This window comes from Scomber japonicus, chromosome 5 (assembly GCF_027409825.1).
Source record: "Scomber japonicus isolate fScoJap1 chromosome 5, fScoJap1.pri, whole genome shotgun sequence".
Taxonomy (NCBI): Eukaryota; Metazoa; Chordata; class Actinopteri; order Scombriformes; family Scombridae; genus Scomber; species Scomber japonicus.
In genome coordinates, this window is record NC_070582.1 from 23841618 (window position 1) to 23855505 (window position 13888).

At 40.7% G+C, this 13888-nt stretch overlaps 1 protein-coding gene across 1 annotated transcript in view; it reads right to left on the bottom strand.

Moving 5' to 3' along the window:
- Positions 1-299: 299 nt before the first annotated feature.
- Positions 300-13888, bottom strand: part of osbpl5 (oxysterol binding protein-like 5) — a 50160-nt gene continuing 36571 nt past the window's right edge. Inside the window, exons 7-23 of the mRNA XM_053319539.1 lie at positions 13610-13813; positions 13291-13375; positions 12995-13157; positions 7571-7784; positions 7294-7478; positions 7060-7141; positions 6009-6107; positions 5716-5812; positions 5199-5297; positions 4282-4379; positions 4065-4154; positions 3621-3757; positions 3232-3411; positions 2954-3083; positions 2731-2845; positions 2540-2642; positions 300-2092 (exon numbers count right to left, since the gene is read on the bottom strand). Of these exons, the coding sequence (XP_053175514.1) occupies positions 1957-2092; positions 2540-2642; positions 2731-2845; positions 2954-3083; positions 3232-3411; positions 3621-3757; positions 4065-4154; positions 4282-4379; positions 5199-5297; positions 5716-5812; positions 6009-6107; positions 7060-7141; positions 7294-7478; positions 7571-7784; positions 12995-13157; positions 13291-13375; positions 13610-13813 (2217 nt within the window). The 3' untranslated portion in view covers positions 300-1956. The remainder of the gene's footprint in view (positions 2093-2539; positions 2643-2730; positions 2846-2953; positions 3084-3231; positions 3412-3620; positions 3758-4064; positions 4155-4281; positions 4380-5198; positions 5298-5715; positions 5813-6008; positions 6108-7059; positions 7142-7293; positions 7479-7570; positions 7785-12994; positions 13158-13290; positions 13376-13609; positions 13814-13888) is intronic.

Consider the following 13888-nt stretch of genomic DNA (forward strand, 5'->3'; position numbering starts at 1 on the left):
GTTTCACATTTTCTTTCATTTGCACTCAAAGCTTGGGGGATTTATTATTTTGGCTGCTGCAGTTTAGTAATGTGGAGAGGATTAGACAGTGGAGCAGGTTGCATCTCCATCAAGGTGATGAATACTCTAGTTAATCTGTGTCAGTCCCACTACAACATCTCCCTCTACTGGATAAACTAACTACACACTAAATATTTTCTGTCCGTATTAAAAGTGAAACATTTCTCATTGTCCTCAACACCTGTAGATACAGTTTTCTATTATAAGACATTAGTAAGAGCCAAAGGCAGAGGCAGGATTAAAATGTTTTACTGTAGTGCTACAGTATGCAACAGGTATATGAATGAAAACATCGGGCATCATCATGTTCTCTGTAGTTATGTTCAATATGACAAAAATATCTGGCATGTAGAATCCCCACAACATGGCAGTAGAGTAGAAAACAGGAAAATTATGAAAAGAACAAACAAATTTAAGTGTAAATGAAAGCATTCAAAGAGTCGACTTCCTTCTTGTGCTCTCAGATTCTTTCACATCAGGTAGATCAGTACTGGCAATGGACTGAAATTCAAGGGTTAAAAACCAGTACGAACTACGATAACAGACCTGGCTCTGTACAACCATAATGGCTTTCTTGCACAAATGTGCTCCCTCACACTGACACACATACACACATACACACATATACACACACACAAAGATGACGAACCCACAAAACCCTGGGAGAGTGATTGTCACCCCTGGTGTCCCTCCTCCAAGCTGAATAGATTTGGAAATTCAAGGTTAATCACCCAATAAATACATTCTGAAATCTCTTTTTAAAACAGGCTATCAATGTACTCCAGACAAATATATACAAATTGGTTAAAAGAACAAAAACACAACTAATTACTAAGTGTTTATATCTTAAAACAGTCATGTGAACATGTTGTGGACCAAGATGCACACACAAACCCCTTCCATTAGACAAAAAATTACATTTTTTTCTCCTTATATTTTCACTCATTCCCTCTGTCCTTTCCTCCACGCGCTGCTTCTATGCAACTGATTGTACATACTAGTGTCGTGGTCTAGACCAAAGCAGTGCTATGCTATAATCCCTTCCATTACGGCACAACAGGCACACAAATACGAAGACACTCTGTTTGGCTCTCTGCCCTGCCTCACTCCCATGATCCCTCCTTCCTATGTGTCACTAGAAACACACACAGTGCTTCTTGTAAACAAGTACTCTTTGTCCTTTCAGATTATAAATACTGTTTTGGTAAAATCATCTTCATTAAAGACGAGACAGAGTGAATTTGAGTGTACATTAATACAAAACACACAGAATTGCACTGTTGGAAGATATTCCTTCTTAGTTTGTATATGTCATGTTTTTCCTCCTTTTTTTTGGCTTCAGCGTTAAGGCCCAAAATCTGGAGTGGAAGGGAAGTAGGAGAAGTCCAAGCGGTGATCTGCCTGCGCCCATAGGGCCTACTGTAGGTACGAACACACACACACGCACACACACACGCACACATACACACACACACATAAACAGTATTGCAGGGCAATATAAAAAGACACTAAGGAATGGTGAAACATCCTCTCTGTCATTCTTTTTACAAAATCATTCTTCATCATACATTTCATCTTTTTAGTCTAATCTTTTTTTAGCTATTCTCATCTCTCGTCCCTCCTTCCCTGTCCAAAGTGCGTGGGTGCCGGTGCTGTTTATGTCTGGCTACACTAGGGGGTGCCGTTCCTCTCTGCAGATGACTGACAGGCGGTGGCTGTGGCTGTGTTTATTGCTATAATGTCCGTGCTCCTGCCCTCTCAGAGGAAATGGGACAAAGTCGCCCGCCTAACACTGATCGGAGGTCTCAGCCCCCTCTGCTGATTACAGTCTGTGCTTGTTGGAGGGATCTGATGCCAGATCAGTGCCGGAGGGAAACTCCTCCCTGCGGAGTGGGCTCAAGTGAAGACGTAGTTGAGAAGGAACTGGGAGAGGAGCAGAACACATAGGATCAGACAGTGACGGCCTGTTAGCGACACACCATCATCTGCCGTCCTCTGAAGAGTCAGCTGACGACTCAGAGCCACCAGGTTCCTACAGAGAGAAAGAAAGAGAAGGTGTTCATCTTCAGTTAAATAGAATGAAGTCTACAGTCTAAATAATTCAAAAATGGCTAAATATATCAAAAACAACTATTTTAACTATTGAAATTTCTAAAACATGACACTGAAATGATCTGATTCAGGGTATTTTGTTACAGACCCTATTTAGCATATATCCAATAGCTGATATCAATGTGAGCTTCTAAATTTGCTTTTGAATCTTGTCACTAAATGTAAAGTCTGACACTATCAGCAGTGAAAAGTGGAAAACCACCTTTAAACTTTCTATCCTAAAATTATACATGAATTCAATTCCGGAAAAACTTTTTTTCACCTCCAGAGGAAGGATGTTTTGTGCCTCTGACCTATTAAGTTATTTACCAACCAGTTTCCTCCACAAATATGTGTGACCGTAAATGTGTGTGTGTGCTATTTTTACCTCTGGATATCCTGCTGTGTCTTCTGTATAGATGTGATGGAGGCCTCCATTTGGGCGATGTCTTTCACCTCTTTACTGCACCGCGCACACTGGTTTGAGAACCCTGGTCACATGACAGGTGAGCACATTAGAATTAAGCTCATGCAATCAAACACGGCCTGTGTGTTTTTAAGTGTGTGTACGCTCCTCACCTTCATTGTCGGAGGACTCGTGTGTGGGTTCTGGTGTGGTGCTGCTGCTTTCGGTGTTCTGGCTGCAGCTGGACGGCTGGCTGCTGGTCTTCCTGTGCTTCCCATTCACCTCAGCCTGGGAGGGAGCAGAACACTGTTTAGTTGAACTGGTGAGTGCTTTACCTTCATTAAATTCATTTTTTGAGTGGGAGCTGAGTGAGATTTGTGTTAAGGTCTGACAAACCTTCTGTTGGCTGGCCCAGCTGTGACTGTAGGAGAGTCCATTGTGTCTTCTCTGGGTTTTCTCGTGTGTCTGAATCACTCCGTCCTTTTCAAACTGAACCAGACAGCGCTCAGGATCCCACGGCCGCGTGCTGCCAAACATGGAAATACATATAAATTGAAATCTCCATGCACCATTATCTCCATGTTTTTCCTCTTCCTGTTGACCTAAAATTGAAACTAAAAAGACAAAACTACTTGAAATATCATGATTTCTTTGCTTGATATGTGTGTTCGTACTCCATGTGCTTGTAGGTCCACTCGGAGGTCACAGGATCCTGATGGAAAAGTCGTGAGTTCCAGACTTTGTCTCCTCTCTCCTTTGCCTCTTTCCGCTGAGCTTCTTCCAGCACAAACTTCTCCTGGGTGGCCCTCATCTGATCCCGATCCATGATGGCACTGGTCACATGCTGCCACAGTCTGTCGAAACCATATCGAAACAGATTCACAAACATATTGTTATTAGTTACATCTGTGTTTTCTCTGCAAAATCATCTCTGATCCTGTTTTCCTGTTTGTTGTCTGCAGATAATGACTTATGACTATATAACTAAAGAGATTAAGTATAAACACAGTGATTGACAAACAAAGATAGATTTAGTTAAGAAATATAGGCATGTGTGGTTTACCGTTCAGACTCAAACTCTCCTTGCTGGTCTAACTGGACCACTTGTCTCTTGAGGCGGCTGCTGCGGATCTCTGGGCTCGGGTTCCATAATGTCTCCTGAAGGCCTGAACGCTTCTCGTGAATGAACACCTCGTTGTCCTGAATACAACAAACCAAATGTTAAGTCCCATCGACTAAATCTATTCATAACATATTCTCTGAGTGTTCCTGTGGATATCAATTAATCATTTTGTTTTGTCTCCTTCACAGTGAGGTCAGACTGGAAGAATTAAATAAACTTTCTTTAAACCCTCTTAAGAGTGTCTTCTAAACATTTCTCTGTGCTGCTCCATAAACCAATTACCAATTTTGCCCTAATTGCTACAGGGAAGTAGTAGTAGTCGATTACTAAGTGGCAGAAAAAGATGCTGAAATATTAATTTAAGGAGATGGCAAAAACTCTCACCCAGTGCCCATCAACAGTAGCCATTAGCTCCTCTCCCACAAAGATCTTCCCACTGATCTGATTGACAGAGCAGGAGCCTCCCAGGAAAGGCTGCAAAGAACAAAAACACTATTACTAAACTTGTTTCAGAATGGTTGATAACTGGTTAAGTTACTGTTATAATGTTAAGAAAAAAAGCTCAAAACTAATCAATAAGTCTACAAACATGAACTTGTACCTTCAGTTTAAACTCCAGCTCTGTCAAACATTTTGTTTTCTCACACTCAATGGTAACCTTCCCACCCAGCTCTAGTGTCATTGTGCCATACAGGATACCTACAGGAGACACAGATACATTGTTAGAGCATCATATGGCCAGCACATCTGAATTGTAAGTGAAGATAAAGATGGTAATTACAAACAAAACCAAGTACACTTTGAGAATAAACAGAAACTCAACCAGGCTTCCACCCATCATCCATCTCTACTTTTGGCTCTCAGCCATATGACAGCCCATGACCAGAGCAGGGCAGGGCAATATTTGATTTCCAGTGGCACAGACATATTGACTACGACAGATGGCTTCAAAAGTAATTGCCCACACACAATGTGTCATAGAAGGCAGATTGTATTTGGTAGATTAGTTTCTTTGTTGACCCACTGTACTCTCTGTGTTTGGTGATTTAAGTACTGAACAGTTGGGAGACGCCAGAGCTAAAATCATCCAACAAGTCACAAATAAATTGGTAAGATCATGTTTCTACCAACTCAGGGTGATGTCAGGGCATGTTATCTTGTAGCAACACAGACAAAATGATTTCCTCACACTTCGACATTGTAACGCCTTGCCTCAGTGCCAGAGCTGTAGCTCAGCTTCACACTATGCAGAACTCTGCAGCTAAACACTCTTCTCACCCCTGTTTTAACCTCTCTGCACTTTTTTATTTTTCTCTTACCAATTTCTTTTAGTATAAATTTTAAAATCTTACAGTGAACTCTTAACTGTCCAAAAGATCTGCTGGTTCCAGTGTGTTTGGGTGATTTATGTGTATACTGATACTTGTGCAGAGTCAATTTTCACTTGTGGTCACACAGCAGCAACAACATGGACCAACTAAAAGTGAGGATCACTAAAATTTAAAGCAGACCTCTTACCTTTGCAGTGAGCATATGGCATAGTGATGACATATTCCTCCTCCCTCCCTAAGAACAGCAGCCTGGCTTTGCCGTCCAGAATAGCTGACAGAGAGTTACCTACATAGCAAAGGGGCCAATAGAACACAAGATTAAAGAGCAGGTCCACCTTAAAAAGCTAACAATTGCAGCCATAATATGGGCATTGTTTTAAGACAGACATGAAAAATCTGAAGGTGTCCTTTAAACTGAAACGTAATTACTTCATTGTTATTTCATTTCTAGGCATTTGCTGTATGTTTAGTGAAATGTAATGATATATGATGTTCTACAGATGTTAAATGTATTATTACAACTATGTTGTTTAATTAAAACAGTGCATCACCTTTAAAAACTCAAAAAAACTCCCAAGATAATAAGCAAAGGTTTCAAGCCGCATGGCCAAAGGAAATGTGTATTAAAGCATTTATATTTGTACTTCTCTATGTTGAACTTTCAACTATGATTAACAGATTGCACATGGCAGTATGCTGTGTACCATAAAACTTGGACTTGGCCAGGATGCTTCCACTGATAGAGAAACCATCCTTCCTATTGCAGACATAAAAGGCAGAGATGGGCGGATGGTGGGACACCTGGCAGAGGAAAGAGAGAGAGATATTTGAGCAGCAGCGTGAGAAAAAGAGGTGTCAGATTCCCTCTGGCACATATTAATTTCACACTTGCTGCATTTCACAGGTGTGTGATATGTGTGTTTGCCTGATTCTGCAAAGTATTTCACACAAGGGATGAATCGTGTACTGTGCATTCTAACAAAGAATACGGTTTAACCTGTTCAGCTATGTAGAAAGTGCAGCTATCTCTTTGAGGATGAAGCCAGCAGCAGCGAAATGTCTCTCCTAGGATTGGGTTGTAAGGCTTCTTCAGACCCTGGAAAATGCAAACATACACAGCAACATTAGAATCTTCATACACAGACATAGAGTTCGTCTTTTAAGTAAAATATGGAAAACGACCATTTATTCTTTTCGATTTTGTCAAAGTTGTGCCAAATTACAGTTCTCTATCATTTAACAAAACCCAGTGCAGAGGATGAATCAGATTGCTGATGATCACATCACCACAATGGCCAAACTAATGAGATTTCTTTAATTAAATCTTCAGGAAATGAGACACAGCATTGCAGACAGACAATCCTGTAGGTTTCAATCCAAACATTTAAGAGAAACTGCAGAGGAGTACTATTATGAAACAGCAGTATGGGTGTAATATGTATTATGGGTTGCACAAAGCCATATTGTTACAATATTAGCAGGTTTCTACCTGTCCATGTACAGCAAGCCAAGTGGAGTAGAGGCAATTTAATTTACAGGCATTACCCGATGGCTCAAGTAGGGTGTTTTGCTGCCACTGAGGAAATAAATTCCTAATGAGTGGGAGAGGCTCTCCTTGTATTTATCTTGCAGTAATACATCCTTGACAGATTTATCTGTCAAGTGGTCAAGAAATACAGTGTCACAGAATGTCATGTTAGAAGATGGCGAGCCTAAATAGAAACATACCAGAAAGTCAAGTGCTTTTAAAATGGATGTTTCCAACAGAAATGAGAGAATGAAGAGTATGCAACGGACAAACAGAATGGAGGCATGTCCATGTCCAAGTCTTTGCCAATCATTAAACAGATCAGTCCTCTGGTAAATACTATTCTTGTTGAGTCGGTAAAAAAGTGTAAGTGTAATCAGATAAGTTTAGATACTTTGTTGTTGATATCTTGTGTCTATTGATTTATTGTGTCTTTATTAAATGTAATGATACATTTAGGAGATATTGAATATGGTATTGTGTTTTATTCAAAATGTGTCTCAATATGAATACATTTTACCTTGGGCTTCTTGTAGAAGCCAGACAAGTACCATCTCAACACCTGCTTGATCCGACCATATGCACTCTCCTCTAGTGCAGCTCTGTGCCAGGAAAGATGAGAAGGTCGTGAAGAAGACAAAATTATGAAAATAAAAGCAGACAGATAATAAATCCCAGTCTTTATCATAAAACATTAAAATGTGCCCACTTATATGCAATCATGCACAGCATGTAAAGACTATGAGTTACTGACTGTGAGAGGAAATCAGCGTGGTAGTAGTAGTCAGACAGTTTGTCCAGGAAGGAGCGAGGCTCCAGGATGAAGGTGGGCAGCACCACCTTGGACAGGTCCATGCCTGGCCGAAGCTGCTTCAACAGGCCCCAGATCAGACCCTTGTTCTCCTCTGATACAGTCTCCACCTGGGATGCCTCACCAGCCTGAAGTAAAACATACAAACATGAGTACACCATGTTATTTGTGTTTCTTTTAAAGAGCTACCTACAGTACATAACTGAACATAGTGCCTCACCTCAGCCATCTCTTCTGTACTCTGCTCTGTGTAGGCTGTGGCCTGTGACCCGGGGGACAGCTCGTCTGATTGGTCCATGTCACTCTCCTCTGTCAACCTTGCACCATTCTCATTTGCTGTGGTGTCCCAGTCATCATGAGCCTCACGCTCCGACTTGTCTGAAAAGCCATCGTGGTCCATGTGGTGATTGCCCAGCAGCACGGTGTCATTCAACCTAATAGTGACAGAGTAGATGTGAACATCAGAGTTAGAACTATACTAAAGTAGAGCTAAACCGACCCTGATATTCAGACGCTTAATTGTCGCTGCACATCCAGTCCATGACTCAGCTAAGAAAAATACATTCTGAATAATTTCAGAATTTAATGAGATGCATCCTCCACTGCAGTTGTTCTACTCTGGTCTTTGACTTAACTGACCTGACTAAATTTTACCTGGTATCATATGTGGCTCTCGTAATGATAACACATCATTATCAGCATTAAGACAATTTTAGTGAGTATGGAAGCTTATTGACAGTGATTAGACATTTAAGATGATGTCAGACATTAACATTACAATCATCTCTTCATTTTACCTTTGATGATTGCCTCGTCATTCAGGAGACGATGAGTCAGACTGCCATGAACCTTTGAGGCTCTGAATGGCCTTTAAATGTGTTTTGAATCTGTGAGGTTCTCTTCTCTCCTCCTCACAGCTATGATGAGTAAGCCCACTGTGTTAGAGACTCTCCACTTTGAAGTCTATTGGGTCTGAATGCATTTCGCGCATCTGACCTGTCTGGTTGCTAGGACAACCAGACCACACATTACATCCTCATCCTCCCCCATTTCCTACCTCGACCTGGTCTGAATGTCACTGGTTACAATCAGGTGACACAAGCATGATAATGTTTGCGCATGCGTATATATATACACAAACACACACAGAGACACACACACACATTTGCACATTTGTGTCTAACAAAGTTGAGAGACAACTCGTTCAAAATGCATCCTATGCTGAATTATCATTTTCATGCGGGGGAATACTGCACATTATACACAGACGTCAGATCTGATGCCTCCCTAACAACCAGAACAACAGTCTAAAAAAAAGAAGAAGAAAAACATAGAGAAGCAAGTCACGCATCAGCTCATAAATGACCAAAGAAAAGAGAAGCGAGAATGAGAGGGAGGGACAAACCGAGGGGTGAAATCGATAGCTTAAAAGGGAACATCATGGTTTGAATCCTACAGCCATTTTCCAAGTCAGACAGTGGACGTCTGTGTCCTCTGTGGCTGCACACATCAAGACACACACTCAGACCCATTTAAACAGAGATGGCCACACAAGCAGACAGAAATATTTTAATTTAAGCAGATCTTAATCAATGCATACTCTTTGGTTCAAGCAAATATAGAAAAACAAGAACAAGACAACAGTAGTGTGCTCTAGGCTTTTGAATCCAGACTCAGTGAAAGGGCAATGGTCTCAGAAAACAAGGAAACTGTTTATTTAGCCAAACAAGAATGGAAGAGAGTTCAATTTTCAAAATGCCTGAAGGCTTGAGAGACTTGAAAAATCACATTCTTGCACACTCTGTGAATCACTAACCAGCCAGTCATGTTATTAATTAACCCAAACACGCCCTGGAGTAAATACCGCTTTCCTTACCTTAAAGACATAAAGCACTGAGACAAACTCTTCCTCAGGAATCAAAACACCACCGATAGTGATACCAGCAAAATCCAAACAAAAGCCCAGCCTGTCCTTGCTTCTTCTCCTCGTCTATATGTGTGAAAATGTTTTCAATCTAGTGTCTAAATGGTGTGGTTTTGTTTCCTCGACTCCAGCACACCTGCTTCCTGAATGTGTGTGCGTGCATATCCCTGTGTGTGTGTGTGTGTGTGTGTGTGCCAGTGTTTGTGTGTGCAAGCTTGCAACGGCTGTGTTGCTGCAGTCTCTTTCTGGGTGGTGTATGGTTCACATTCAACTCCATCTTCCTGCTCTTCTGTCAGTCATGTGATCCTATGGGCTGCTGTGATTGGCTGGGAGAGGAGCAGGAGAGGAGGGAGAGCCGGGATGGATGGCCAGAGGGAGGGTTTAGCCACAGAGGAGGGGGGTGGGGAGGAAAAGACTGTCTAATGTACGATCTCATGTACGATGTAACACTATACAACAATACACACTTTCAAGCAGAAATGAGAGAAGTAAGATGCATAAACCTCTACATGCATGCATTTATAGAGACTCAAAAAATGACAAGCAGAAGCACATAAAACACACTGTTACATATTTATAAATAGAATTAGAATTTATAACAATCACTGCAGATATCAACCTATTTGATTTGATAGGATTTCATATAAATAGATCTATTAACAGAAACTACATACACACCTTGGGTGGTAGGGCAGGTTGTTTTTAAACTAGGGATATCAGTTTTGGTTCATTATACTTTCAATAGACCGACACCCATTAACTGGTAACTAACTGCCTCCTTTTTAAGAAAAAGTAGTCATGTAGCTTTTGTTGTGAGAGCTAACTTGTCCCAGTTAGTTTGCCTTCTAGTTTATCTTTCTTCTCTTCAAAGTGTTTTTAATGTGTTTAGTCACAGTAGCTCTCCATAGTATAATGTACTCTGGCTCAAGGTACCATACTAGCTCTTTCATTCATCACCTTTTACAACACTGACAGAAAGCATAATGGTCTCAATCATTCAGCACACCAACTAGGTAATGGCCTCAGACCAGCACAGATCATACTTTCTCCCCCCAGCTAGCAGCAGCCTGATATTTGGCTGCGAGCCCTCCTTGTTAATGGCGGCCAGGTGCCTGTGGTACAGCATAGTTCTAGTATGGTATTGGCCCGAAGATAAGGCGTCCTTGATTATAAGATGAGCCCCCCTCCAACAACTGGTTTTGGAAAACAATAACGTTACTTTATGAAGATAACCTACAGCATAGCATAGTTAGATAGTCACACACTCTCCTACCAGGCTCTTGGAAATGGTCAAAACTTATTTTCCTTGGCAGTCAGCAATAATAATACTGCCAGTTTGTCTATTTGAGCTCCTTATCATCTCTGACAGTAGTATTTGGCAGCTTGACATATTCCATTCCTGCAGTAAATACACTGGAAGATACTTTGGGCTCATTTTCACTTGTCATGAATTTATTTCCTCCCTGGCAGAAAAATGTTATGCATGCCTTCAGAAAGTTCTGCAGGTTAAAATGGACTAATGAAACATTATTTGGGTTGACTGACTCTAACACAAACACTATAAACGGACTTTTAGGCAAAGGCTACAAACAACCCATAATGCAACACTGTGCGTAGGGAGTCAGTTTTGCACCAATACTTTATCCATTCAAAAAGAATATCTGATGACATCTGATTTCTGACATTACTGTCTGGTGTCTTAGTGTGTATGCAAATTAACTTAAAGGCCAACATGTGTAACCTGTCAAAAATATTCTTAGCAGGAACCACTGACATTCCCAATGTAAACATGTGGTGTGGCTAGCAGTTTTATATATATCTAGTTCTAAAACAGTATTTCTCCTCATCAAATTCATTTGGCCCCACATTGAGACTTTAAGAACCAAAGACATCTTCTGTTTAACTAATACATTAACTGCCTTGGATTGAGGATATATTAAAAGCGGTTACTGAGGGGCAACTTCACTTTTCCATTAAGGATTTTTTTCAATATGAGCAACCATTTCAGAAATTATATTTAAATAAAAAAACTGCTTATGGAGCTGTATTTAGAATATTTGTTATAGACAATACATATATAAGATATATAAAATATCAGAGCCAACATATATGACAACAAGACAATATAAACTGCTGTTTAGAGAACATTTCCACACTGCTCAAGTGGTCTCTGGTATGACAATATTACCGCCTACATAAAGGTGCGTTTTAGGCAGTTTCACCAGCTGCTACTCAAAACACTTAAACAAGCAAAGATAGAACAGAAAATAGAAAAGTCTTTATTGCATGGAAATTGTATTTGGTCTCACTGAAAAGAATAGCATATAAAACATTTTGAGTACATAAAACAAACACATTCATTCTATTACACACAGACATATGTCAGCGAGATGGACACAGCACATCACATGTACCCCCTCCCTCCCAGCCCCCACACATATGCATACACATCAGGTATAAAGCAGAAAGCACCAATTCCAGCCCATTTATAGTGCTCTTAGCTACACCTCCCTTTCATCTAGCGTTCCATAGCTTGTTGACCATGGAAATTGTATTTGGAATAAAAGAGTTTTTGTAGATTTTTTTCCTTGCCATATGTACTTTATAGCGCTGCCCTAGGGGAAGCAGCTTGAACTAAAAATGGAGGGGGTGGGTGTCATCATCTAATATTTTCATAGTTCTTCTGTGTACTGCAGTGCTGTGAAGTTTTTTAGTGTTTTTTGAGGTCTTCCTATAATTTTGCCCTGCCATTTTGACAATTCTGGACAGCTTGTTCTTGTTAAATAAAGTCAGGTGACCATACCAGACAGAGATGCTGTAACTAAGGACGCTCTCTATCAGACTGACATATATCCTTTCAAGAATATTACAGCTGACTCCAAAGCCCTTTAGTTTCCTAATTAAAAACAATCTTTGGTTGGCCTTTTTGCATATAGCATCAACATTCAGTTCAGCTTATCATCAATGTGTGTACCCAAGTACTTAACGGTTAACAATCTCCACAGTTTGACTGCTTAGTATCAGTGGTGTTGGAGAACCTGTTTGATTAAGAATTAGCTCCTTTGTTTTACCTGCATTGATTAAAAGTAAGCTAGTCTTACAACACTGTTTTAGCTCAAAAACAAGTTCAACATAATCAGATATGCTGTCGTTCTTGTGGAACAGTCCCACTAGTGCCTCACTAAATATTGGAGACTAAATGCATTCTCCAGGACACAATTTTCTAATATGTAGGACAATGTAAAGACTGTACAGCATTACGGCCCGAACACACTGAAAGTGTCTGATGTGTGCGTTTTGAGGTACACTTATAGTTTGAAATGGCTGAATGCACACCAAAAGTGTTAGGAGGCTCGTCAAACTGCTTTGACGCCCCTACTCTGACCTTGTGACTTTAGAGCATCATATGAGGACCCAGTGAACATGTTTTGCATTTGGTTAAGATTATTGCCTGAGATTCAATGTTTCTTCAGCTGTTAATCTGCACTGACAACTAGAAAGCTCAGACACTGTATTTGAGAATTTCTGATTTTTTCATAAAAATACAGCACAAATGTGATTGTTAGCAATGCCAGCAGTCTTGGGCATGAAATGCCAAGCACATTAACTTTCAGTGTGATTGACACACAGTTCATCTACAAACAACAACTGATGAATGTAAGGTGGAGATAATTTACATCTGAGAGTGTATGCAGGTGTAATGGTGTGTGTATTACTCACTGTAGCAGCTCTGTGTCTGTGAGTGCGGTAGACTGCAGTAGGTGGAGTATATGGGAAGACTCTGATGATGTGCTGATATCTCCTTCCCTCCCTGCTTTGGCTGTCAGCTTGTAGAGGCTGGAGCAGCTGAGAGCCAGCTCAAGGGCATCCATCCAGCACCGGCCTGGAGAGACCGATTATAGAGATGGGGAGGAGCGCCTTCAGTAAATTTTTGCTCATGAAACTATTGCATTTAAATTACACTGCACTAACAAGAACAAACGTTTCTAACGGAAACAAACAGAGATAGACCTCACCGTCAGATTCAGAGATTGCTCTGAAGATCAGGTAGTTGCTGGGTAGAGGCTGCGTGATGGAACCAACATTCTCTCCTTTGGGACCCTGAGAATATGGATCAAACAGTGACTCACGTTTTAAGCCATTCAGTCATGTTGTACAAACAGAAAAAAATAGCTCCTGCATAATAGAGCATTAAACAGGGTAATTATCATGTAAAAATTCAAAATATTACTGATAACACATCAAAAAGATGAATAGAAATCACAGACAAAACACAAAACTGTTCAGAATACACACAATGAGACAAAATACCAGTGAGTTACAAACATGTCGGACCTTGACAGCCCAGATGGATTTGTCCAGTGGGTGATAGAGCTTGAAGCAGAAGCCATCCTTCTTGGAGGGTCTCTCGATCAGCTTGCATGCGCTGAGCAGGATGGTGCCCACCCAGTGGTCTGCTTTGGGGGTCTTGTAAATCAAAAGAACTCCAGGCTTGAGGGCACACCACAGCTTGGTCCAACTCTTTAGAGAGCCACGGATCTAAATAAGGACGAGTAATGAGAGGGTACAGAATATTAGTATCAGACTTTTAGTTTGGTAAACTAAATACATGAA